This window comes from Delphinapterus leucas, chromosome 2 (assembly GCF_059928025.1).
Source record: "Delphinapterus leucas isolate spDelLeu-1000000601 "Yukka" chromosome 2, BTC_Dleu_Yukka2, whole genome shotgun sequence".
NCBI classification, from domain to species: Eukaryota; Metazoa; Chordata; class Mammalia; order Artiodactyla; family Monodontidae; genus Delphinapterus; species Delphinapterus leucas.
In genome coordinates this window covers 54,026,781-54,053,592 of record NC_143130.1, presented here as the reverse complement: position 1 = coordinate 54,053,592, position 26,812 = coordinate 54,026,781, and the positions used below count along the sequence as shown (strand labels likewise).

Genomic DNA, 26,812 nt, shown 5'->3' with positions numbered 1-26,812 from the left:
CCCATAAAGTGCCAGCAGCCTCTGACTAGTCTTCAGCGGGCTTCCAGAGCCGATGCTGTGTTTCCATTCAGCTTCCTCTATAGCTTGGAGACCAGCTTTCCTTGTAGTCATGGTTGGTACAAACTACTTGTTAAAAGAGACCCCACTCTAATCTAGACATTTAACTTGATGTATCATAAAATCTGGTAAATTTTTGGCTAAATTCCAGAAGGTCAAACTCATGGCTATCAACAGACCTGTTCGGGAACACGCTGGTCAAGCAGAATTTGGTTTGCGTGTGAGGTGGGGGGGTTTCATGAAAAAGATGGAAGGAAGTAACAGGACTGAAACACTGAACAAAAATGTCAAACACTCCTGAGAAGCCCCCAAAGTGGTCGTCTTTGACATCCGCAAAGGGCAGCTGAGGTCCTTGGCCCAAGGCCTTGAAATCCTGGCATTCCTGTCTTGCCCCCTCCAGTCTCCCTTTCAGTTTTTATTCTCAGTTTGGAGGCAGAAGCCATGAGTGTCTGTGCTTTTCCTAAGGGCGACTTCTTCCCAGCCTCGCTGCCAGTGACCTGCATGTGCAGAGTCCATCCCAGGGTTGCCCCGTTGGTAGAATTACACAGCGGGCAAGTCAGCCTTTTGATTGTTTTTGTATCTAATATCAAAGACGTTGTTTTCTCTTTCCACATTTGCTGATATTACCCAAGGTCTGGAAGACAAGTGCAGCCCCCAAATGTTATGTGGAAACTTCTGGAATATGAGAGTTTAGAGCAAGCCCTGAAGTCCAGGACCCTGGTCACTTCTGGCTGCAACGTGAAATTGAATCACTTGGGCCTTGGGGGCTTAAGCCTGGCAATTGCCCAGCATTGGTCTTCAGAACTTCTGATTCTCTGGTCCTTGTTGTGTATATAACAACTCCTGCATGGTGATTACAAAATTCATTTTCTTGTGAAAAATGGCTCAGGAAAGAAAACTATGAGGGCTGGTTACCAAACTGGAAAGAAAGTTAAAGAGCCCCCCAAAGTGATCCTACTTTCAAACTTGAAGATTTGCAGAGGGTTGTAAAGATACCCCTTTTGAAAGCCAAGGTCACGTTGTGTTTTGAAGAGCCAGACCTGAGGGATGCTGGCTTTGGTAACTTAGTTGCCTTTATCACTGGGCACACTCATCATGACTGGACTGCCCAGAGAGTCCCATCCAGTTTTCATGCACCCCTTTAGAGGTGGTACACTACACCTTGTACCAGTAGGAACTGAAGACCCAGATAATCGAGGAGGTGATGAGAGGTCAACCAGGTGTTTCACATGATTTGCGCTCTCTAGGCCCAGATTGAGAGAGCTTGTTTGCAAATGAGAGCACCAACAGCTTTGATAACCGTGGAGGAGCAATGAGGGAAAGCAGAGGGTGCTAAAGACTAAAATAGGCAAATGCTGTCATACAAGAGGGAAATGAGACAAATGGCATACAGTTTAGATTTAGGATATTAATATTGTTTGTCGGAAGGATTCCAGATAGCTTATCAGACAATTTGTGAGTGCTCAGAATTAAAAGAGGCAATCCTAGAAGTCAGTCGATAATCTACTGACAAGTCATCCCCAACAGGTCGTACAGAGGCAGAGAATGTAAAATGCAAATTTCACCAAGGTTTCTGCAAAACACTTAACACTCCTCATGGGAAATATGGGGGACTGTGGGCTGGATACTGCTGCAGTTATTTGAACTTGTAACTTGAACCTTACTCAAAGCATGATTATTAGTAGAGAAGAAAGTTCATAAAATTTGACCTCTCTGGAAACACGCAAGGTAGTGTTGATTTCCTCACTCTGGGGTATTTGCACAGAGCTAGTTCCTTGCAGCCTGGGGGTTGAAGGAAAGATTCTTGGAGGATGAGGAGGGTTGAGCTGATCTCTGAACTCACATGAAACCCTCTTGTTGATCCTGTGACCCCTGCACAACATAAAGGACAAAATAGACCGGGATCTGGGTAGGGCCCAGACCCCAAGACAAAGCTGGCAGCGCAGATACACCCCCATTGAACAGTAGTCCATTTCATAGATTTATTATACAAGCTTGTTTTCCATTTTTACAGCCATTAGCTCATTCAGTCCTCCCCACCATCCAGTGGGGTAAGTACTGTCATTCTCCCCGTTATACAGGTAAGGAAACTGAGGCACAGAGAGGTTAAGCAACTCACCACAGCCCTGGAACTTATAGGTCATGGAACCAGGATTATCATAATATAAAGTTATGGTGCATTTGGAAGTAGGAACATATGTAACAGGCTATTTGTTGTGGAGCATGAAGTACAGGGCAGTCAACCCCATAAAAGGGCCATGTTGAGAGTCCTCAGAGAGGAGGCAGAAGTGGGGGAATGGGCACTGAGGGAGGGGTCTGCATTTGGAGGAGCTGCATCAGCATGAGACGGTGGAGGAGGGACGAGTGGGGCGGGGGGAGCCAGGGATACAGTGGGACAGGATGCAGGTCCTCTGCAGGAAGTGACTGTGACAGGGGGCTTAGGGAGGCCTGGTCTGCTTGTGGATGGAGAGAAGGTGGTGACAGTCCAGAGAGGGAGGAGCTCTGCCGGAGAGCATGTACTCTGGCATCTGTGCAGCCAGCGACTGTCAAGGGGCACATGGGAAAGGCAGGGCCCATGCTGTCCCCTAGGGCACAGGCCTCCAAGGTCCTGCCCAAATGTGCAGCCCAGGCCTGCAGCTTTAATGCAGGTCCTCAGGGAGTAAAGCCTGAAGGCCGCTTTGCTGCAGGTTAAGCAAATCACTTCATCTCCCTGTGCCCCCAGCTGTATAACGGGCACACTGACTTTCCCTCCATCATAGCATGGTTAAGAGCATTCAAGGAGCCAGTGCTGGCTTTGGTACTGGAATGAGCTGGTATAGACTCAACTTTTCCCTGCTCCTCTCCTTTAAATGCAACCAAATACCTTAGGAATGATTCAACAGACAATAACAAAAGGGCTATGAAAGCTGGAAAGAAGAAGCCGGGTTGGCTGGGGACCTTAGGACCTGAGGAACGACAGCATGGTGAGTTCCAGGGCTTTCTTTATACCTCCCATGTATCCTGGACTTGGTACCTAGAGGTCTGCGACCTGGAACCATCAACAGATATAAACATAAACCCCAAGAACAACCTGCTTCTTGGCTGGTGGACTGGGAAAGGCAGAGCCAACCGAGACCTTGTGGGGAGCCCGCTACACCCGTTCCATACACAGGATGTGTTGGGCTGGCAGACCTGTGGGCCACTGCAGCAGTGAACCCCAGCTCCTGTCCCACAGCCAGGACACAGCGGGCAACCGAATCTGCTGGCTGCAGCAGCAGCAGCGAAGGCCTGTGCCTCCCTGCCCTTGTCCCAGTGGCACAAGGAGACCCAGGTTCAGCAGCTTCTCCCTCCCATACGCCTCCCGGCACAAGGTGGCCTGGCGACACCAGGCAACCCATGGGAGTGCCTTCCGCCCCACAGATATCACCAGTAGGGAATGAACAGGAGGCCCGACGGCATTCTTTTCAGGTGCTGATGGAACACTCACCAAGATAGCCAGCAATCACGCCAAACATGGGCCGGGATGCAGAGGAACCAGGTTGCTCATGCACTGCTGGTGGGGAAGTAAAATGGCATAGCCACTCTGGAAAACAGTTTGGCAGTTCCTTTTAAAACTAAGACCCACTGGTTGTACTCCTGGGCATTTATCCCAGAGAAATAAAAACTTATTTTTACCCAGAGACTTGTACATGAATGTTTATAGCAGCTTTTGGTCATAACAGCCAAAAGCTTGAAACTACCCAAATATCTTTCAGTGGGTGAATAAACAAACTGATACATCCATACCATGGAATACTACTCTGCAATAAAAAATGAAGAGATTATGGACACACACAGCCACCTGAATGAACTTCAAGGGAATGATACTGAGTGAAAAAAGCCAGTCTCAAAAGGATGCGTACTGCCCGATTCCATTTATATAACATTCATCATGTAACGTAGAAATGGGGGACAGATTAGTGGTTGTTAGGGTTTGAAGGATGGGGCGGAGGTGGGTATGGCCACAAAGGGGTAGTCTTGTGGTAATGCCACGACTTCTTGATTGTGGCTGTGATTATGGCTACAGGCAGCAGCAGGTGTGATAAAATTGCCTAGAACTACACACACACACACATACACAGTGCATATGTAACTGGTGAGATCTGAATAAGCACTATGGGTTGTACCAATGTTCACTCCCTGGTTTTGATATTGCAATGTAGTTATGCAAGGTGTTACCGTTGGGAGAGGTTGGGCAGGTGGTGCACAGAATCCCCCTGTATTTTTCATTTCAGCTTCCTGTGCATCTATAATAATTTCAAAATTAAAAGTCTAAAGAGAGAGAATGCCTTCTTCTTATAGGTGTTCTAGAAATGCAGGTGTCCAGGCCACACTTCACACCAATTAAGTCAGGATTTCTGCAGGTGGGATTCAAGCATCCAGATTTTTCTAAACTTCCTTAGGTGATTTGAACACACAGCCAAGTTTGAGGGCCTGTCCTCACTCATGTGAGCATTTGTCATCCTCCTGGTCATCGTTGTTACAGCTGCAGGAGCAGAGCCCTCCATCTTTCTGTGCGCTGTTTGAAGCACTTTGCATCCATCACCTCATTTCACCATCGATACTGACCGCTATTCTTCATTTACTGCCATTATTAGGTGTCCTTCCCTGTTGTGGACCAGCTACTGTCTGATGACTCTGGAAGCATAGAAAATGCAGAGCTTCCTCATCGTTAGGCAGCACACTCACCTCATTTTGAAAAGGAGCCTGAGCGGGTTCTGGTTTGGTGCCATCTCCATGACTCTTCCCTGTAATGAAAGAGAAAAGGCACTTGGAGATTGGAGGGAAACGGTGGTGTTATTTGGGTGTGTTTCATGCTTCTCAAGAGCTCACTCCTGTTTCAGAAGCGGGCTGGGATGAGTGGGCCTTGGGAAGCCTTCACTCGCTGTAGTCTTTGAGTTTTCACATTTGTCTTCCTCCCACCTGGAGAGGGTCCTTTATGGTTTGGACACATCTGTGCTGATGGGTTATGGTGCCATATGGAACCATGGCCAATGGAGCAGGGGAGATGGGGAGCGAGAGGGCGTGGGCACTCAGCCCCGGGGACCTGACCGGCCATAGATACGGCTTGTTGGAAACGCTAGTGCCTGTGACATTCACGGACACTTAGGGTGGCGCAGAAAGAAATCACAATGTGGAAGCAGAGAAAGTCCATACCTGTGTGGGTCTGTTTGCCTTTTTTGACCTCATAGCCCAGGCAGCAGGGCCTGGAAGGTGAATCACAGGGCAGGCTGTTGTCTGGGGTTGGTCCTGTCATCCTGTTGGAGGACAGTACAGCCTTGTTCCAGGGAACACTTATCATAGCAGGTCAGCCTGTCACTGTTTCCACTGCCTTCAGCGCTTGTTCTCTTACCCCTGCCCTTGCTGTCTTCCTTCTAGTGCTCTAAAAAGAAAATCCTTGGCTGAGAAAAATATTTATATGCCTGTGACTTTGACAAGAATGAATCTGTTGGGGCTGGAGGGCAAGGAGGAGGCAAGTATGTGAAATCTTGCCTCGGAGCATTGCCCTCCTCTGGGGGCGCCAATCTCGTATACAGTGATTGTTGCCTCTGGAGCTGGAATCAGTGCTGATGTGAGTGCTGAGAGGGAGCTGGTGGCCTCACGAGGCTGAGAATCAAGGGGCAAAAGTGACCCAAGGGTGAGGTGACCCCTGAGGTCTCGAGTCTCCATCATGCTTGGTACATGTTCCCGCCCCATCCCCTGCAGGTCCGCTGGCGCCGGGGCCTCAGTCTCCTGCATTAAGGATTAGAGTGTTAGTTCCTTTTCCTAAAGAATTAGTGTTCTCTTGAAGATCTCCAAATGGAGGAGGGATAAACCTGTGATATTTATCATACATGAGCCTTCTGCCGCCTTCAGTGAAATCACCCTGACGTCTCACCTGGAGGAAAAGCCTCTGGTCGTGGGAATGGCCAAGACAAGGACAGGCAGCTGCACCTTTGACAGCTCACAGCTCAGACCAGCTAGACTCTGTTCTGTCAGGGTTGCCAAATTTGACACTAATCTCTTCTGTAAACACAAGTCTAAAGCAGACATTTAAATAAAGGCCAATATCAAGACTATTTTTTAAAAGGAACAGGATGACAGGGCACTTGGTACCCTTGCTATTTTGGCTCCTTTTTCACTCCAAAAGTGCAATAGAGCTCCACCGGGGCTTGGTGGCCTGTGGCTGGAGGGGGGGAATGGGGGAGGGGCCATTAGCTCCCCTAGTTGTGGCAGAGGAGGCGCTGCAACAAGAGAGCTTCTCCTCTGCTGCTTTCTGCCTGGGGCCACACATTCCGGAAGATATGGGGCTCTGGAACCACCCTTTATTGACACTGAGAGGCTTTTTGTCTGGGACACCTTTTCCCTTTACATCTCAGATGGGATTCTGTGGGGAGGGCCTCTTTTCCTGTTTTAATAACCCATTATCAACTACAAAGTTGCCGCTAGTAAAAATATCAATTATCGCTTATGCAATACTTCTGGCATTGCTTGAAACCACATTCCATCCTCTTAACAGGATGGTTGCTCTGAGCCAAAATTCAGAGTGGGTTTGAGGACAAGTTGTGTACACAGTCATTTGGACAGCCAAAAGAATATATTTTTATCCTGTAAATTGAATGCCAGTTAAGCAGTAGTGATTACTGCAAGAAGGCATAATTTACACTAGGGGAAGCGAAGATTTTTTTTTTAAGATAAAAAGTATTGCTTAAGAAGAGCCTCAAAAAAATAAAGGGGAAAACAAATAGCAGTTACAAAACCCCCAAAGTCTCAATTTTGTGGAAATTTGAAAAACAAACCCTTGAGTTAGAGAAACTGTGAGTCCATATATTCAATAACCAGGGTACTTCACAGAGAGTCACAGAGAGTCACACAAACTAGCATTTAATAATTTAGCAACAAGGTGGTTACTGTTCCCAAAATTTGTTCCAAAATTCACCATCAGGGTAGAATTTGTAGATGAAACACTTGGGCCATGTACTTTGTGTGTGTCCAGAACCTACCGACAGTAATGCCCTTCCTGGCTTCGCCCCCAGATTCGGAATCTGGGCAGAAATAAAGAACAGCGTCAGGATTTTGACTTTGGCTAACCAGGAAGTGATTGTCCTTTTGCTTGGCTGAAAGCGTGATGAGAAGTCCTGCCATTTGTTATGAACTTGGACTTCTCCCTGAAAGTTGTGGGTAGAAGGAGAGAAGAGCAAAGGGGGACAAGAATGTGAGCTCAAATACTTGAACTCTGTCATATTTATGAAGGGAGGGGGCTTGATCAATGCTCAGAAGGCGGGCCTGGGTAGTGCATGCATGAAGGCCCATCTCAGCTCGCAATAAGAAAGAGCTGGGCGCTGGCCCTTCCTGAGGGTGGCCTGTTTCTAGAGGCAATGTTCTTAGCCCAGGGGGGACATTAGACACCCCTGGAAACCCCTGTAAAATACAGGTGCCCGTCCCCTCGCCTGGAAATCCTGATTTACTTGGTGTGTGGTGAGCCCCAGGTATTGGTGTTTCAAAGTTTGCCAGGTGACTCTCACCTGCAGCCAAGGTGGGGCGGTTACTAGTAAAACCATCAGCAATGGCTCTCAGGTGTGCTCCTTGGACCGGCAGCTTCAACGTCTCTAGGGAACTTAATAGAAATGCGAATTCTCATCCTGCCCTTGAGCCCCACTCCTTAGACCTACTGAATTAGAAACTCCGGGGCAGAACCCAGCCCTCTGAGTTTTCACAGGCCCACTGGGGGTTTCTAGCAGGCACTGAAGTCTGAGAACCACTGGTCAACACTGTAGCAGCAGTTCTAAGACTTTAATGGACTTTAGAATCATCTGGGAGCTTTCAAAAATCCAGATACTCAGGGTCATGCCTCGTACCAATGAAATCAGAATCTCTGGTGGTGACAGCGGGCATCGGGGTTTCCTCTCCAGGAGATCTCACAGTGTGGCCGTGTTTGAGAACCAGTGCTTTATAGGAATTGAGCGACATCCCTCTTAGTCTTAAGATTCTAGAATTTGCCTTTGAAATTCTGTCCTGTCTCTCTAGTGTTAAGTTTCATTAGGCAGGACGTAACCTGCCTTAGATCCGGGAAGGGATAACAGAGCCCCTTTTGTTCCGATGGAAGAGGCAGTTGCTTGCTTGTGATACTATTGCTCAGAGAAGGGCTCACGGGGCTCTGCCATGAGGTGAAGCTACCAGCTCTCCCTGCCACCTGCATGATAGGAACAGAGACCATAGAGCCATGGGGTGAAGTCTTTTAAGAGAAATTCCCAGATACCACCCAACTGATTTGGTTTTGTTCAGTCTGTTCTATCAATTTACGAACACTCGGCAGCTCTGTGTGGCTGGTGCTAGACCAGGCTGCGGGGAGGTTCTGGGATGTTGAGGTGCAAAAAATGGCAAGTCCTGTCCTCAGGGAGGCCCTGAGAGAATGGCCATGTGCTTGGGAGGGATCCCTCTTAGCTGGGAAGGGCCGAGGCTGCTCAGAAAGAAAGTGACCTGCAATCTGGGCCTTACAGGAAGGAGAGGATTTTGGTTGGCAGGGAGAGTGGGAAGGGGTGTCCACACAGAGGTAGAGGGCAGGCAGAGGCACTGGGGTAGTGGGGTCCTGTCGGCATCATGCAAGCACCTGCTGTGGGTCTGGAGCCAGGGTCACTTGGGGCGGCACCCCCTCAGCCTGCTGACCCATGGCGCGTGTTTCATGGCTGGGAGGTGGGATGGAGTACACACCCTACCCCATCACCCCACCACACCACACCCCACTTCCTGGTCAAAGAGGAAAAGGCAGAGTCCAAGTAATTTGGCCATAAAGCCTCTCCTGATATGTGTGGTTTCAGGGAAGGAAGGGAGTGATGGTCATTAGGAGGGAGCAGGAAACAGCCTGTCCTTGGGGTTTCTGCTGTCTGGACATCCTGGGCCCTTTGGGGTCCCTGAGGGGTCTTTGAAATTTAAGAAGCTGCAGGTTCTCTCTGAGCAGCAGGTCCCCCCTGCAGTCAACTAATCCTCTCCTCTGCAGCGCCTTTGAAGGGGTAGGAAGTGCTGGGGGCTGGTTTCCAACACCCATTAAAACACCAGCCCCTGGAAGAATTGGGGACAGAGATTGCCTCCAGGTGGGGGTGGTGGGAGGATGTAGGGGGGAGCCTAGGAAACTACTATGGGGGAGGGGGGACTCAGTTTTCAACTTATACCCCTTTGTCTCTGAATTTCTACCATACAGTTATTTTAGCTACTCCACACCAGGCCTTCTCCTATTGGCTGAGAAAAACCCTCCCTGAGAAATCAGGCAGTTGTTATTGTTTATGAGTGGAAAGCTTATTAAATCTACACTTCTAAGCAAAGTTGCTAAGTCTAGGTGGAATTGAAAATAATCTTGTCTAGTTAAGAGATGTCAATGGTTAAAAAGGAAACGAATATTCACTGTCCTTTTGTTTCTTTGGGGGGAAAAAGGTCAGTATAAAACTAATGAATTTAGAGCATTTCTTTTAAGTAAATGCTTCTAAAAGATGGTCATTTTGAGGGCTGACTGTGAGGTTTTTCAAAACCAAACCAAATTTCATCCTGCAGTCTGTAGATGACCTTTGAATGATTTCCAATTTGCTGTCTTCTCAATCCTCCAGACCCAGGTCCAGTCCCCATTCACAGGGTGGCTGGGTTGGACGAAGGCAGAACCTGTGAGGTGGACCAGAAATCTGATTTCAGACCAGAACGCGGGAGACCCTTGGTTCCAGGAAGAACTTGCTGCAACTGGCTGTGTGGTGTTGGGTGGTCACCTCTCTCTGGGCTCCAGATTCCACTTAGATGCAGACAGAAGGGTTTCAAGAGCCCTTAACGTCTCAACTCCTGTGGTTCTTTAGAGCCTGAGTCTCAACTAGAAAAGGAATTAATATCCTGAGCATCAATTTCCTGGCAATATGTTTTTAATGTGCAAAATTTTCAAGTACCAAAAAGGAGAGGCAGGGTGAATATTGCAGAGCACTTCGAGGTTCCCAACCCTGACCCCACACTCTGGGCGTTATTCCCAGAACACACTGCGCCCACCCAGCATCTCATGGACCCAGGTACGTCTGTCTTCCTCTCCCACCCTCACACTCTGAGCCTCAGGTGTAAATGGGAGGTGGGAGTGTAGGACTGTTGCTAGTAATGTCTCAGAGTTGTGCTTTAGATAAAGATCCGGGGGGGCATCTAAGAAGATGGGGACCGAGTCTGAATCCCCTTCTTGAATGTCACAGGAGCTCCAGGTTGGTGCCCGGAGAACAGAGGTGTGATTCCTCCAAGCTGGGTCCAGGAAAAAGCTCTTGGCCGCTCCCCAGCACCTCTGCTCCACGAAGCCATGTCCATACTTGGCAGCCCCTCTCCTCTCCACACTGTCTTGCTGGAAGTCTCAGTGCCCTGAGAGCAGACCTTGAGCCCCTCCAGGTCTGAAGGCTCTCAAGCAGGCTCTCCGCTGCTAACCCTAAGAGGAATTTTCCGTGCCATCCACGGTCTCCTGAGGGCTCCTGCTGGCCCCCAACCTCTAAGACGGCCACTCCTGCAGGGGTTAGCGGGTTCCCATCCTTTGCCCTCCTTTGGGTCTGGGGGCAGATTTCATCCTCAAAGAGCCAGGCCATGCATGGAGATTTGGAGTATAGACTGTCCAGGCTCAAGTTATGCTTGGCCATTATCAGCTGTTTGACCTTTGGAGAGCTTCTCAACCTCTTTGCCTCAGTTCCCTCATCTGTGAAGTGGGGATGGTAATAGTGAGTTGATGTATGCAACATGCACTGCCTGGCATGCTGAAAACGCTATTTCTCTGCTCTCCAGGCACGCCCCACGCCACCCCCGCACCTCTTGGGTATGAGGTCTCTGTTGTGTATCACACTTCCTTCCCCTGCTCTCTCAATATTTTTCCTGCTCTTAGTGTGCCTTTCAGCATCTGTGTTGAGAGGGACCCACCTTGGTCTGCACCTTAGATATGTGTCCTGTGGGCACACGAGTGCTCAGCGCTGTGCCTGGCACGTGACACATAGCAGAGTCTGGATGAAGCAGAGTCTGGATGAATGAGGGCATGATTAGAAGGGATTAGGGTATCTGTTCCAGCCCTCCAAATCCTCTGAGGCTTCCCCAGCTCAGACCTCAGTGAGCAGCAGCCTTCAGCAGATGAATGAGTGTATGAATTCCCGCCCCTAAGATGCACATAGCCCGTGGTGGTGATACCAACGTCATTTCTGCCCCTCTTTGCTCCATCTGCCACCACAATGCCCGACACACCTGCCATGATAGTCACTCCTCTGGATGGATATGCTGAGGCTGATGGTGTTAAAATGCAAAGTACTTTGGGGACTAGGAAAGGAATGTTCCTCTGAACCAGGGACTTCATGAGGAGGGCAGGAGCAGACAGGTAACCCCGCGCCCGGGACATGGTGGGGGAAGGGAAAGAGTCGCCACCCTCTGCCCTTCTCCACCTCACTGCAGAGCTCTGCTGTGTGGGCCCCAGAGGGACCAGGAGCTTTGACCTTGGCCTTCTGAAGCACTCCGCAGGGGACAGCTATGGAGGATTCGTGGCAGCTATAGATTTCCCTGAAACTGAGAGATCACTCCCCATTTACACATCAGTTTTCTTTCCGTTGTGCACAGAAAGTTCCTTCTTGACATCTGGAGGGTAGTCTATGTTAGCCCAAGATTCACTTCTTTGGAAGGTTTTAGCTATCTTTCCATTTCCTGCCCTATTCAGTCTGGTGCCTGCAGCACCCTTAGATGAATTACACTTTAGGCTAAGAAGCAGAAAGCATATTCTTCTGACTCTCACCCAATTTCCCAGTTTCCTTCAACAAACTAAGTGCCGTGATTCTGCGAGCCCTCTCTTTGGGCAGACTTTCCTCGGCAGAACCTTGGAAGCACATTGCACGAAAGGAAACACTTTGTACTCTTCAGCTCCCTTGCTGTGTTCTTGTTTGATAAGCCAGGCATGTGGTCTTCTCAGAGAGCCAACCTGGAACCAAAATTCAGGGTTGGTCTCCCCAGCACTGCAGGACACTGTTGGCAGACTGGCGAGGGGTGAGCGGAGCCACAAGCTCAGACCCACTTATGCCGCATCAGCCTGTGTCCTCAGAACCCTCCCCATGCCTCACGTGGGCCTCCATCTAGTGCATCTGGGCCTAAAGGAAGGCCCACTGCAGACTTGAAGGAGACCAGGGGTCCCAGTGAATCATCGTGCAATTTGGGAGGGGGGCTGAGCCTTGTTGGTGCTGCTATAGCGTCTACACGGCTTCATGGCATTCTGGACTTCAGCAGGTCATGTCAGGCCCTTTCCCGGGAGCCCTTCTGCACTCCAGGCCCAGAGCAGGCCACAGAAGGGATGACGGCTGTGGGCCGGGATGACATTCACTGTGTCAGTGGTTAATTTTAGAAGAGCTTAGTGCTTTCGTGAAGTTTTCTTTTGAAATAAAAATGTTTCCTCAATAGATTATCTTCCTTTAAAGAGCTAAGGAGAGCCTCAGAGAACTTTTTAGCAATAGGAATATCTCCTTTGTTTTGCCTTATTACAACCCACCGTTCACTTTTTCAGTTAGTGAAGGCACATGATCTTATGCCATTCTTTGATGAAATTCATTTGAAGTTGAGAATGTCCCAGATTTAAAGGCACATAGGAGGCCTCCGTGGGAAGGCATTTAGAGAATCCCTCTCTTCAGATATCATGGTCTGAAGCAATTTAGGCTGACGTTCTTTCATTTTCTTGGATGTTCTATAAAGCCTTTGTAGATCTCTAGTTTCTTCCCTTCTAATCCATCACACCACAGCCCTGTGCTTTGGAGGTCTGAGCACAGATGGCACCGTTAGTACAACCATTTTGGAGGAAAAATAGGCATGAGGTCATACAAAGAGTCAGTATGAGACAACATGTCTCCCCCCTCTAAATGCCCGTGGCTTTCAGCTTCTGATGTCTACACCTGGCACTGAGTCTTCTCCAGTTGTGTCATCAGGTTGTCTTATTTCTCTAAGTATCTGTAAGCCTGTAAGTAATTTGTGGGCCTGGATATACTCCTGTACCAATGTGATGACATCCACAGCTCCTAGCACAATGGTGGTACTCAGGTTAGTTGAATCAGATTCTTGTCTCTGCCTGTATAGTTCAGTGTGGTAGCAATTAGCCACATGTGGACCTTTAAATTTATCTCAATTAAAATTTAATAAAATCAGAGTTTCAGTTCTTCAGTCATACTAGCACATTCCAAATGCTCCATGGTGCTGTATTGGATAGTCACACAGGGACTGTTGCATCATCGCAGAAGGTTATACTGGACAGTGCTGGTCAGCACTTGCTGACTTGTCTGTGATCACTGCCAGACTGTGGGCTTCCTACAGGCAGGGCTGCTTATGTCCCTCACTGTTGTGTACTTGGTGCCCTGAAAGTGCTGGTACAAGATAGGGCCCACCCAGCTCTTATTGGAAGAATGAATACCAGCTCTGCCTTACCATTGTGCTCAGTCTTCTAGATCAGAATCACAAAATGATTCCATTTTGAACTGGAAAACCCCTTGAACCCCTGGTTCAAGTCCCTCACTTCCCAGCTAGGAGGACAGGCCTGGGGAGTTAGGAGCTTTGCCTCAGCTCCCCAGAAGAATCTGGGCAGGTCTTTAACATCAACCATGGCCTCTGTCTTTTTGGACCATCACTCTGACCACTTTGTCAGACTTTCTTTAGTGTTTCCTTTGAAATGCTAACAAGGAAGCCCACTTAAAATGATTATTTAGAAGAAAGTGTCCTTAAGCTGACCAAGTTAACCTAGCTGTAAGCAGTCTAGAACAGATGTATCCAGTGTGCAAATATTGGTAGCATTTCCATTAGTTTTGGGAACAGGATAAAGGTTCTCATGTTCTAACTAATATTTTGCATTGTTTTTGAAGTCCATCAAACTTCATAAGGCAAGGAATGAGATGTAAATCTTGAAAGGGAAGAGGCAAAGTGGTCATTATCTGCATTCTGTAAGAGAATCATCTGGCAAACTGTTGGAGCCAGTGAGTGTTCATCAGGGTGCAAATCACAAGACATACAGTGATCCATGGTTTTCTTATACACAATTAGTAATCAGTTACAGAAGAATAAAAAGCAGACCTCGTTCACAACTTCAGCCAAAGGTGGGAAATACCCAGGAATGATCCTGATAAAAAAAAAAAAAAAGGAAGACCTTGATGATGCAAACTACAAAACTTTGCCAAAGGGCATTCAAGAAAGCCTGAAAAAGTGAAAAGGTGCCCTAATGTCCCAGGATGGCAAGACTCAAAACTTCAGTGATGCCAGTTCTCCCCAAATTAATCAATTTAATCAGTACAATCCTAAACTAAAAGGACTTGGCAAACCAAAATCATATGGAAGAGTAAAGTCCTCCAAAAAGACTAAGGAAAGGAGGGAAGGAGAATTGGCTTATTCCTTCCACTCACTCTCCTTGCCTTGACAGAGGCAGAGTTTTTTCTTAACACCCTACAGCCTTTTCACCTGAATCAGTATTGTCCCCTCTGAAATAGTCACTCACCTTGGGAGGGTATATCCTTATTTCATCAATGTAGCCATCATTCTAAACTGCTTTGGAATTTCTACCTGGAAACAGCTTCAGACACCCCCTCCCCCCCTTCTATAGACTACATTCCCAGGCAAAAATCAACATGGCTTTATGGATTTTTTTTTTTTTTAGTAAAATTTGCAAACGTCATTTGACTTCCAAGTCTATGGAAGTAACAACACACATGTTTGCGTGCATTGGCTCTGGATGGGCTCATGGAATGCTCTGAGCAGTGGGGGCATCATAGGAAGAGGCTGAGAGCCTCCCGAGGAGGTGCCGCTTGTTTGTTCTCGTGCTTATGTTGGGGGCCATCCCCTCATGCCAATGATGAATGCCAATGAGGCAGTGGGGGGAAGGGCGCCAAAGGTAGCCTCTGTTCTGTGTGCTAGTGGGCTGTTATGTAGACCTAGATGCTCGTGTGCTGCTTTCACTTCACAGCCATTAACTGAGCCCTACCGTGTGCCCAGCCTGCTCTGAGAGCCGGTGGAGCAGAGGAGGGCAAGACCATCTCACTGTATCAGGACCACCTTCGTCATGTGGGAGCAGGACCACAGCTGCAGGGGCTGGTGAGCCCGTAGGAGCTATTTGGGCCAGGAGACAGCTTTTCACTGAGATGACCCAGCTGTAACCCCAGGGCCTGCATCCCTCAGGCCTTCACCAACCCCAGGCTGTGGGATGCACAGGAAGCTGAGCAGGAGTGGACCTGCTGCTGGGAGACAAAGAGAAACAGGGAGCTATGCCACAGGCTACCACCATCACCCTTTTCCTGTGAAGGCAACACATGGTGTAGACTGGTGGTTGTCTGTGATTATCCTCACAGCTGTCCTGGATGGGATGACCGCCTGCCAAGAGCAGTTGAGCTGCTAAGGCTTCCATGAAGCCTCTGTTCAGGGGTCCCATCCTCTCAGTCCCTGGGCCACATCTGCCAGAACAGGCCTGTTTTGTTCAGTTAGCTCATTGCAGAAGAGAAATGGAATTTAAAGGCATATGATAGGGTAAAAACTGTTCAACTTGCCATGAGCCTCCCTTCCCTTTTGTGTGACCTCTCCCTGCTTCCCTCATTAACTCCCAGCTCTCTGAGGGCACCTGAGTTTTCAGCTTGGGCACAGCCAGCATTCCTTCACTCAGACATGTGCTTAGAAGCAGCAAGACTCTCATCTCTTCCAGATCCCACTACTTGCCAGGCGCTTTGGTGTCTGTTTGACCATGAGGAATGCTCATCCCCATTCCTTCAGAATGTAAACTTTATGGAAGCAGGGGCCTTGCCTGTGTCGGCATTGGGACAGCATCTTGTCATAGAGAGCATTTGACACATATTTGTTGAATGAATGAATGACATTAAATACCATGAGCCCTATTTAGTCATAGATAAGGAAGCAGAGGCTCAGAGGTGTAACGCTGTTCCCTCAAGAGGCAGAGCTGGAATTTTCATTCGGGTTAGTCTGACTCCAAGCCAGGCCTTTTCAAATACAGTGCTCTACTTCTACATGAAAAGGGGGATTTCATACCATCCTCCTGAGGGTGCACGGCCACAGGCATGCATGCACGCATGCATGCACCCATGCTCATTGACCAGAGTAGGGGATAGAATTGCCCATGCTTTGTTTTCTTTTTCTCTCTTTTTCTATCTCTCATCCCAGTTAGTTGAATTTTTGTTAAATTAAAAGTTTAAGGCCCATTTGAAGTGGATCTCGTGTGTGTGTGTGTGTGTGTGTGTGTGTGTATGTATGTATGTATGCATATATTTATACACAAACACATGCAATCCCAGGCAAGACTGCTTTGAGGGAAGGCCAGACCTGACTCATATACTTGACATCAAAATCCCATCTATATAAACCTGAAAACGTGAGTGTTTTTGTGATTTCAGTACTTTGGTTAGCTAAGAGAGAGATATACTATATACTGTAATGTACTTTATCCATTTTCACCTACTATGATGTTATCCATTATAGCAAAATGCACTGAACACCAACACTATATTGGTTGTTATTTACCCAGTAGTGATTCAGAATTCCATAGTGTTTTAAGATTATTTGTATTATGATGGTCCTGTATGTGGTGGAGGTGGAGGCCCTAGATCTACTCTGGTAGTTGCAGTGTTCCTGAGTCCCTACAAGCTGGTGAGCTCAGTTTCCTGTATAAAAATAAAAGGAAAAAATTCTCCGAGGTGAGAGAATGTTGTTGCTATGTTCCCTATAAATGGGGTTATTGATGATCCTGACAATTAACCCTGTTATTCAACCTGTATAAATGAGTGTAGCCTGGTACCCCGGTGACTTTTGACCCTTGTAGATAAAGTTTCTGTGTAGCTACAGTTTGAGGGCACAGTCTGGTTCTTGGCAAAGAGGTAGTGGCAGTAGAGAATTTCCCTTCTAGTGTAATGCTGAGGTGTTAATTATTATTTAATTAATTAACAATAATGAATACAAACCTGCCTGTCATCTCCTAGAAACTGCCATGGGCCATTCCTGTTATTACAGAGTCAGTAAACATTTATTGGAAAGGGACTAGCAGGCAGTATGCCCCCAGGGCGACTGAAGCAGGACTCCAGCCAGCCGTGACCCCTCCACTGGAGAGGGTCCCCTCATGGGAGCCATTTCCTGGGTTTTTCATTCCACCCCAAGCACTCGTTTTACAAACACAGCCAAGAGTACTTTGAGGGGAGGCAGACCTGGCTCGCAAACCTGACATCAAAACACCAAAGTGTCCAAAAGACAGACAGACAGGCTCTGAGCCAGGTAAAACTGAAGCGTCCAAAATGGCACAGGTACCAGGCCCAGAACACCTAGTATCCCCCATGCCTTCCAGGGTTTGGAGTGAACCTAGTGTACTAGGGGGGGAGCATTGCCTTTCAGAATCCCCACATGGTATATATTGGATTTCCTGAAGCAATTTCAGAGCAATGTGTTCTTTTGTTTTAAGATAAAATCTACTCAAGGCCATTAAGTTATTATTGTGTCTGATAAATCTGGACCACATGTGACATGAGGCCCGTCTGTGTCCTTAATCTCAGTCACTTACTGTGTGTGCTTAATGCTACATGTTTTTGTTAAATATAATGTTACCACAGACATAAACCTAAAATAACATGAATTTTTTCAGTCAAGTGATCTTTAATTTAAACTAAAAATAGCCTAAACCGTAGTTTATGTAGACCTCAAATATCAAGACTCCCACCCCAATGCGAGTTCAGCAAACTGTAAATTTATGAGGCACTTGGTTAGCATTTGAACATTTTAAACCAGATCAAGCACAATCTGTATTAGAGACAAGCTCCAGAAAACCCAAGAGTTGCACTCCTGGCTGATCCTGCTGACTGGAACATTCCTTAGGGAAGTCCTTCTCTGGGGGCTGGCAGAATGAACCGTTAACACAACACCCTGCAGGCATAGGGGTGTCGAGGGCGCAGTCAGCGTTCCTCAGCACTTTTGTAAACATAGTTTTGTCTCCGGAGAGACCAGGTTCTCTGGCCAGCAGAGTCTGGAATGTGGGCGAAAGAACCTCTTTGATTTTACAAGCAGCTTGATCACCGGAGAAAAGTTGGAAGCATGTCACAAGTGAAACATTCCTCCATGTGTGGCGAGGCCATTCTGCCAGGGCTTGGATCTCCTCTGATGTGGTTTCCCAAACAACAGGGAACATCTGGTGGCTGCTCAGGACGTCCCAGCTCAGGACGGTGGGAGAGGGTTTAGGATAGTGTGTTGATTCTCCCTGGGATTGGATTCTCCAGGGTCTGCAATGATGCAGTTTGACCTGCTCCACGTGCTGTGCTTACACTATGTCCTTAGAGATGGAGGTTGGAGCCACTTTTCTCATGAGACATTGTATTTCTGTAACCTCTACACGTACAGCAGAGTTCCCTGAAAGCCATCAACATTTTCAGATCTACCCATTTGAAAACACTATCACCACTTTTATTTATAGATACCAAGTCAAACCCTAAATCAAATTTAAGCTGACTTTTAATATCCTTTGCTACATGCAGTTGAAAAACCAGTCAGTTCCTATGTTTCCTGAAACAGAGATAGAGGTATAGATATAGATATAGATATAGGTGTAGATGTAGCTATAGATACAGGTACAGTTAAAGATACAGATATCAAGCAGGAAAAAAAATAAAAACCTGAGTAATGACATTGAAAAATTATTCTTATTGGTCAGATGTATCTGATAATTTCTTGGTTCTCTACTTAACCCTAATTGGATGGATTCTTGACATCTAAGCAGGAGAGCAAGACTGCATCTACCCAGAGATGGTTTTCATTTTTCTGTTGAGCAAGCTGCTGCCGCCCTAGATACCATGCATGAGGATCCTCCGATTTTTTGATGTTTACTGCTGCATTAAATAGTTAATCCATTTGATAAATATTTACAGAGTGCTTGCTCTGTGCCAGTCACTCGTGGATAGGCTGGGATGGAAAGCTGCCCTGAGGGCACCTGGTGGGGTGGAAGAGCCTGTGGGAAATCCCAGGAGCGGGCATTTTTCAGGGAGAGGTTTTGGCAGGAGAGGCCTGGACTGAGGGGAAGGTGGAGCCAACATGTAGGCGGCACTGCAGAAGCTTTCCTTTCTGACAAGATAGCAGGATAGTTGTTGGTCAGTTGACCCATTAACCAAAAAATTTGTTCAAATGGGGAAATGTAAAGAAATTATACTTATGTTCTTAAACATTTTGTCATTTTGTTTTAACTTAAGCCATGAAAACGTTCATTTTTTTCACCGGTTTTGTGGTGGGAGTGAAAGCCTTTTCTTTGAAGGAAGCCGATTGGGCTTCCATAACCTTCACAGAAACCACAACTATAATGTGATGACTTTAAGTCCAGTTTCTTTCTTTTTCTTTTTTCTTTTTTTCTTTTTTAGATTCAGCAGAATTTGAAAGACCCATGTGAAGCAGTCTAGGGGCAGATTTTTGTGATTTTTTTTCCCTCATCTTTTACAGTTGTCTGCCCACACCCAATTTGGCAGCCTATTGTAGCTAGTAGCTAAATTAGTCTTCATGAAAACAACTTAACTTTTATTCTCATATTTCGTTGGTTAACACAACATGTAGCCACATGTATTGATTGAAGTAACAGAACTACTGACATAAATAGGTTGGAGTATAAATACTGTTGACCCTTGGTAAGCGTACCCTCAACTGTGGGAACAGACACGTGTGGGTGACCAGAGGGGGCCCTGCCTGCCTGGAGCAGTAGCTCAGATGCCAGGCCGTGTTGTTCCGGGGACGGGGGTGGCATCAGCTAATCCAGCTCCACGTGGGGGTGGCCAAGGGAGCCTCTCTGTATAGGAGCATGGAGTGGCCTGGGGGTGTGCAGAGCAAGAACACAGAGGAATTGATGAAAGATGGTCAGAGACGTATGAGGAAAACGGGGAAAATATGGCTGCAGAGAAGCATTTAGAACCTCTTTTCATAATTACCTCTGTTTGTGTCTGTCTCCTCTCCCACGCTGACTTGAGGTCAGGGATGGCTTATTCCACACCATTGTTTCTTCTCCCTCTAGTCCATTCCCAGCACTCGAGAAACCTCTCATAAATATGTTTGAATGAATGGAAGTGTGTGTGTTTTCCACGGGGCTGTTGACAAAGAGTGAGCAATCCTTATGCACAGTGAGTCTCTCCCCTGGAAGTCATGGGTCAGCAGACTGTGGGCCACCTGATCACGTGTGTTCTGTGTCTCGGCTTTACCCCACTGACAGCGTGTATGTGAACTGAGATCATTGTTCAGCTCACATTGCATGTCAGCCTCCCTCGTCTAAGCCAGCATCCTGGTGTCTTCCAGGTACAACTGGGTGGGAAGGTGACAGGTATGATATTGGTGGATCCAGCTATAGTGATATGAAAGAAAAGCCATAATTGTTCATGAGTTTTCATAAGTCAAAGTCTTGGTTGGTTCCCACTACATGTTAGCATAGTGACTTCTCTGCAGGCAGTGAAACACTAGATCATTAATGCTAGGATATGTTAATGTGGAAAAGCAAGTCCAATCATCAGGACTATAATATTGCAGTTAATGTAATTGGTTTATTCGTTTATTATTCATTTGTTTTGTGAATGCTGTCTGTTACATGGTCAGTCAGTCTCCATTCACTGGGTAAGCAAGTCATCACCCTCTCTATTTCTCTATAAGCTTGTGACTCCTGGTCTGCTCTGTGAGAGTGGCAGAGAACCAGGTATCACCTGTGCCACCTTTTGTGTTTAAGACATGATTTAGGTTAGCATAGTGTGTTAGAACCTGGATGAGGAGATGAGAAGCCTGTAATGAGTGTCCTTTCCCCTCCTTTCCCTCGGGCAGCTTGGGAATGAACCACGATGACGACCACTCCTCCTGCGCTGGCAGGTCCCACATCATGTCGGGAGAGTGGGTGAAAGGCCGGAACCCCAGCGACCTCTCCTGGTCCTCCTGCAGTCGAGATGACCTTGAAAACTTCCTCAAGTAAGTCCTTGAATTGTTCTGTACAATCAATGCAATAGAAAGTACTACAATACTTTCTAAAGACATGATAGTTGGAGTCTCAGTCAGTGTGAGCAGAAGTGAATCTCTTAGAATTCTCAGCTGGTCAAGCTTCCTCCCAAGTGTGCATCTGGTATGACACTGGGCACCCAGCTGGTGATCATAAAACTTATCGATGGAAATGTCAATGCAGTGACTGTATCTTGACAAGATTTCATTTCACTTCTCTGCATTATTTTGACTGTGGGTGGGCACCACCCTAGTGACACACTTTGGCTACTGTAGAACAGGGCATTTCCACAACACTCAGGTTGCTTCCCTGGACAGGAGTCCATCTGCTGGGAGGAGGGCTTGCTCACCTTCCTCACTTGTGGGACGGGGACGAGTTTATCTCATAGCCACTTTCTTTCCAGAATGTGTCTGCATCACTCCATTCTCAGACTTCCGTGGAAGAATTGGCCATCTGATGTCAGAACTTTGTCAGACAGAGTCTGTGCTCATATACAATGTGGATCCCTTAGTGTCAGGGCCTCAGGGCTGAACTTACAGGTTTGACAGGCAGACCCTGATTGTTTCACCACTTAATTGCATCATCTCTACACCCCATGGTGACTGAAGGGGCCAGTGAGTCTCTCCTACACACAGAGCTTTATAGTCCAGTAACACAGTGGAGTGCCCAGTGAACTCAGGGAGGAGGACCAAAGGCATCACTCTGGCTTCATCCTGGGTCTTCTTTCATGAGGTTTCCTGTGGTTGGGAAACTAAGTGGTACACAGGGCTTAAAAATGGGCTCATTAGGACTTCCCTGGTGGTCCAGTAGGTAAGACTGCACGTTCCCAATGCAGGGGGCCCAGGTTCAATCCAGGGTTGGGGAATTAGATGCCACATGCATGCTGCAACTAAAGATCCTGCATGCTGCAACTAAACATGCCACAGCGAAGATCCCACGTGCTGCAACTAAGACCTGGTGTGCCAATAAATAAATTAAAATAATAATTTTTAAAAATGGCCTCGTTAGTTTTAATGTAGTCTATTTCCTGCTGAGTACTTGTATCACCAAATCATAATGCAGTGTTGGAAGCCACTTGACATTATTTCATTTTACCCAGAAGGGTCAGTGAAGCAAAGGTATTTTCATCTGCTCACATATACAGTACTGGTCCCACTGACTTTGTTGAAGTGTCCCATGAGTTTGAGCCCAGGAGAGGTGAACCAGTATCAGCCTGTGTGTATTGCGTGCGTGCAACTCTTTTCTTCAAGAATCTTGGCAAGAGGCTGGGTTTTCTTTTTACTACCATCTGCCTTGTTTTAGGAATTGAAAAATAAAAGCATTCAAGTATTTAACTCCTAATGGAGCCGCAGCCACACAGCCCCCAGTTTAATTATTTTTCAGAGCTGTTCTCAACATCTCTGAACGTTTCCATCCTGGTTGAAATCCCCAAGTCCTTTGCACGGTGTGCCACCAGCCAACTTTCATGGCCAGGTGGGGCGTCTGGACCAGCCAGCAGCCATGGCCCCCCAAGAAAATCTACAGAATTGGAAATAAGCTTGCCTATTTTATTTATTTATTTAAAAGAAAACAACCCTACTCCAATTGTTTCTTTATTCATAGTGACTTTTGCTAAAGCCACATTCTAAGAAAATATCATAGGACTCTATTTCAAAAGCATTTTCATCCAAGAAAGCACTCAGACTCCCTGACAAAAATACATTAGCCATGTGGGTGATAAGCCCAGGCCCTTTCCTAGTTGCCCAGTTCTCATGGCCTCCAGAGTAAAGATCTGCATTCAGCTATGTGGAAAAAGAGCAAAAAGTGCAGCCCATGTGTCTGGTGCCTGGTCATCTCCCCATAAATAATTTGGAGGTTCCTGCTTCTCAGTGACTGAAAAAGCAGGACAAAAACCTGGGTGGTACATTTGCAAACCAACTTGCCTCTCGGCTGTTTCAGGTCAAAAGTTAGCACTTGTTTGCTGGTCACAGACCCCAGGAGCCAGCACGCAGTGCGCCTGCCCCACAAGCTGCCAGGCATGCACTACAGCGCCAACGAGCAGTGCCAGATCCTCTTCGGCACCAACGCCACCTTCTGCAGAAACATGGAGGTAAGCAGCCTCAGGAGGGGAAGGCTGGCTCAGGAAGGAGCACCTGGCTTCTGTGGGAGGATACAGGCATTTACACTCCACACACATAAACATATGTGCATACGTGCATGCACATACATGCACACGAATATACCTCATGAACAACTTCACGGGGCACCCAGAGTGAGCCACACACATACATGTGCATGAACACATACACACACGTGCACACATAGGCAGGGGGATGGTTCAGAGTTACTGCTGACACCAATAGCCTAATGTTTTATTTTGTTTTGTTTTTTAATCCAAAGGTGTTTCTTTCTTAGTAGCCTGTCTTAACATGAAAACATTAAGACACTAGGAAAAAGTAAATTAGCCTATTCTTGGAGGTGATATCAAACCCGGCACAGATATAGAAGAGAGCTAAAAACTACTGGACGTTGGAGAGTGTCATATTGAGAACATTTAACAAATAATAAATTGATTATATGCTAATAGTATTAATAACCCCATTAAAATGTTACCATTTACTGAACAATGCCCACATGCTTTGCCCTAAAGCTTCCAATGTGCCTGATATCAATTAACCCTTACCACAGACTCCTGAGGTTACTGCCAGGTTACAGGGTACTTACTACTCCCAGGGTACAGATGATAACATCAAGCCTCAGGGGTCAACTGATCATTCAGAATGGCTTGGCCAGTAGATAAGTAGAGGATTTGACTCAAGTCTGTTCACCCCCAGAGCGTGCACTTTCTCACCGTACTGCAGACAGCTGGGCCACTTCTGTGGGCGGGGGGGATGTGCCCAGGCCCTGGGGCAGGCTGTCTCCATGCTGGGGCCCCAGGGGAGGGCCAGAGCAGCCTGTGGCTCAGCCAGCAGTTGGCAGCTGGCTCAGGGATGGATGCGGAGCCGGCACCATCATGGGGCAGGAGGACAGGAGCAGGAGAACCAGCCGGGGATGTGTGGGACTCAGGAGCCACCCAGTGGCAGTCAGCCCGGAGCTCAGGGCAGCATCTAGTCCCAGGGAGGCAGCCTGCAGGGCTGGATGGGTGCCCAGAGCAAGAACTCAGGACGGGAGCAACTCCAAGACAGATGGATAGACCGGGACTGTGCCTTCAAAATGAGACCCCGGGATCCCGGCCAGCACAGCAGGTCAGCCTGGACTCCAGGAGGCGGGATGCTGCCTCTTGAGCGTTTCCTGGCTATGCGTGAATTGGTTCAGGAAATCTGGGTGGAATCTGCAGGTGGAGCACTGCCTGCCATTGTTTGGAGTATGGAAAAGGGCCGTGCCTCACAACCAACCTAGCACCTCCTGCTAGCTGTTTCCTCAAAGGGCATTTATTCACAGGGTTGTCCTGAGTCTTCCTCTTCCGTTCCCCTGTGGAGGTACCAGCAAGGATCTCTTCCAGGCCCTGGTAACAGGAAGCTGTCTCCCACTTCACACCCAGCCACGGCTGGGTTGAAGGACACCTCCCTGGGGAGATGGGACCAGCCCCCGGATCCGATCATCCCCAGTGGTCTGCTACGATGTCTGGTGCTCACCATCAGCCTTGACCATTGAGGCTTGACCATTGAGGCACTCATTCATGTACCATAGGCTGGCCAAGAGGCATCCTGTTTGTCTGTCCCAGCCTTCAGTCACTTAAAGTGCATGATGGCACAGAACTATCAGAGAGGGCAGGTTTCAGAGGGTCGTTTGATGGTGTGGTGACACCAGGAGATCCATGTGCATGGTACCCCAGTAGAGGATGCCGAGCATTCGAGAAGGGTAGAAGTGCCCCGGGCACCCAGAATGGAGAAGAGGGAAGCGCCCAGCTGAGTCAGCGGACACACAGTGGCCACTCTGCCCACTGTGGAGTCTTCCCTGGCCAACAGGATTAACTGGTGTGGGAGCTGGACAGAGGCTGCCTTCTCCCAAAGAGCCGCAGCCATTGCCTTCTAGGAGCCAGGCTGTTGCACATCAGTTGGGTGAGGAGAGATAGGAGGAGGGAGGTATCACTACTGGTGGCTCATGATCTTCTAGGCTAGACTCTTTCCATGCACTGTCACGTGAAACCCTGACTGCAACCCTTGAGGGCAGGGGCTTTGAACTCCACTTAGCAGCTGAGAAAACAGAGGCTGAGAGAGGCTTGGTAATGGACCAAGGTCACTCAGCCAGAAAGGGATGGGCTGAAGACCAAGCCCAGGTGTGACTATTCCTGCAGGAGAAAAGGCAGGCTCCATTCATTCAAAGACAGATTCCAAAGGAGAGAAAGGTAACCTGGTATTTTATTTTCCTTCATTAGCAACTTTTTGTTTGAAGAGGACAGTGAGAGGTCAGCAAGGCATGTTTAGCTCAGCTGTGTTGCTCCTTTCTCCCTAGAAGCTCAAAATACAACTATATAAAGTGAGATCTTTTGTAAGTTAAAATGCAGCTGAACATTTATTCCTACAGCTCACCAAGAACCACGAAATATGCCTTCCTGCTTGCCTTTTCCTTGAGAATTCCACCAGTACCAAAACAAAGTTGACATTTTCCTCCCCAAATCCTAGCAGTGTTACCCACCAGGGTTCTTGGCCTCCTTAATCAATAGAAACTGATCAGAGGCCAGACAAGAAATTCAGGCGAGGCTTTATTGGGGCCCCTGCTACAGCATGGGGGTAGTGAGAACAAGTAACAGGTTCCTTTGCTTGCTCGCTCCCTGAGGTTTCATTATATGGGGTGAGGGTAGGGATGGATCCAGGGGTTGGGCTGGAGGGGTGGCCTAGGTGATTTGACCACCCCTTTGGTGGTGTTGTGTGCAGGGGGCATGTGCAGTATCCTGCTTCTGCTCCCGACACCCTGTTTTTGCTCCTGGCTCTTCAGAAGTGGCAGTTGATTTGCTTTGGTCTTTTTGTATCTTGCTGTACAGAATTTGCCCCAACTGCGCATGCACATGGTTTGTTTGTTTTTAATTAATTAATTAATTTGGCTGCGCCAGGTCTTAGTTGCTGCATGCGGGATCTTTTAGTTGCGGCATGCGAACTCTTAGTTGCGGCATGCGGGATCTAGTTCCCTGACCAGGGATTGAACCTGGCCCCCCCGCCCCCCCGCACCCGCTGCATTGGGAGCATGGAGTCTTAGCCACTGGACCACCCGGGAAGTCCGCACGCAGTTATTTTTACTCCCTTATAGTTTCTTTGTATTTTGTTGCTTGAGGAGACATTTGTCCAGGTACAAGCACTGCAGCAGAGGGTCCCAGGTCCCAGGTCCCAGCCTGTCTCAGCAGGAGTGACTCCTTAGAGGTGTGGAGGTGCTCAGCTGACTCAGCATCAGCCTTAGCTGGTGGTGATCATCCTGCTTGCAAGGCTGGTGGTGCTTCCTTCAGCACAAATATACCAGTTAGAAAGCGGTAACTTCTCATGCTGGGGAAAATGTCATACTAATATCAACGAGACACTGGTGGATGAGAGAGGCAGTTGCCTGCTGGCACCCAGGACTTGGGGATGCTGCCCTAGGCCTGGGGCACATCGTTGGAATCTCACCCAGGCACCACCCTGTGGGATTGTAAAGCTCGCTTGATTGGTGTTTTGCTCATTTGTGCGCTTATAGGTCTGTGTTTCAGTTGATGTTCAGCATAACAGGAGGCACACATATGTTGTACTGTTCCTTTCTTCCTCCTGTCCTCATCCCCTTATTCACTCCCTTTCATCTATTCTGTTCCAGTTCTACTTGCCTTCCTCCTCT

The 26,812-nt window shown here is 47.7% G+C and overlaps 1 protein-coding gene across 3 annotated transcripts in view; it reads left to right on the top strand.

Moving 5' to 3' along the window:
* The window catches only part of ADAMTS17 (ADAM metallopeptidase with thrombospondin type 1 motif 17), a 359,591-nt gene that overhangs the window by 170,402 nt on the left and 162,377 nt on the right, over positions 1 to 26,812 (top strand). For all 3 annotated transcript variants that reach the window (XM_022598898.3, XM_089906892.1, XM_089906891.1), the window contains exons 9-10: positions 20,866 to 21,006; positions 22,973 to 23,123. In XM_022598898.3, the coding sequence (XP_022454606.1) occupies positions 20,866 to 21,006; positions 22,973 to 23,123 (292 nt within the window). The remainder of the gene's footprint in view (positions 1 to 20,865; positions 21,007 to 22,972; positions 23,124 to 26,812) is intronic.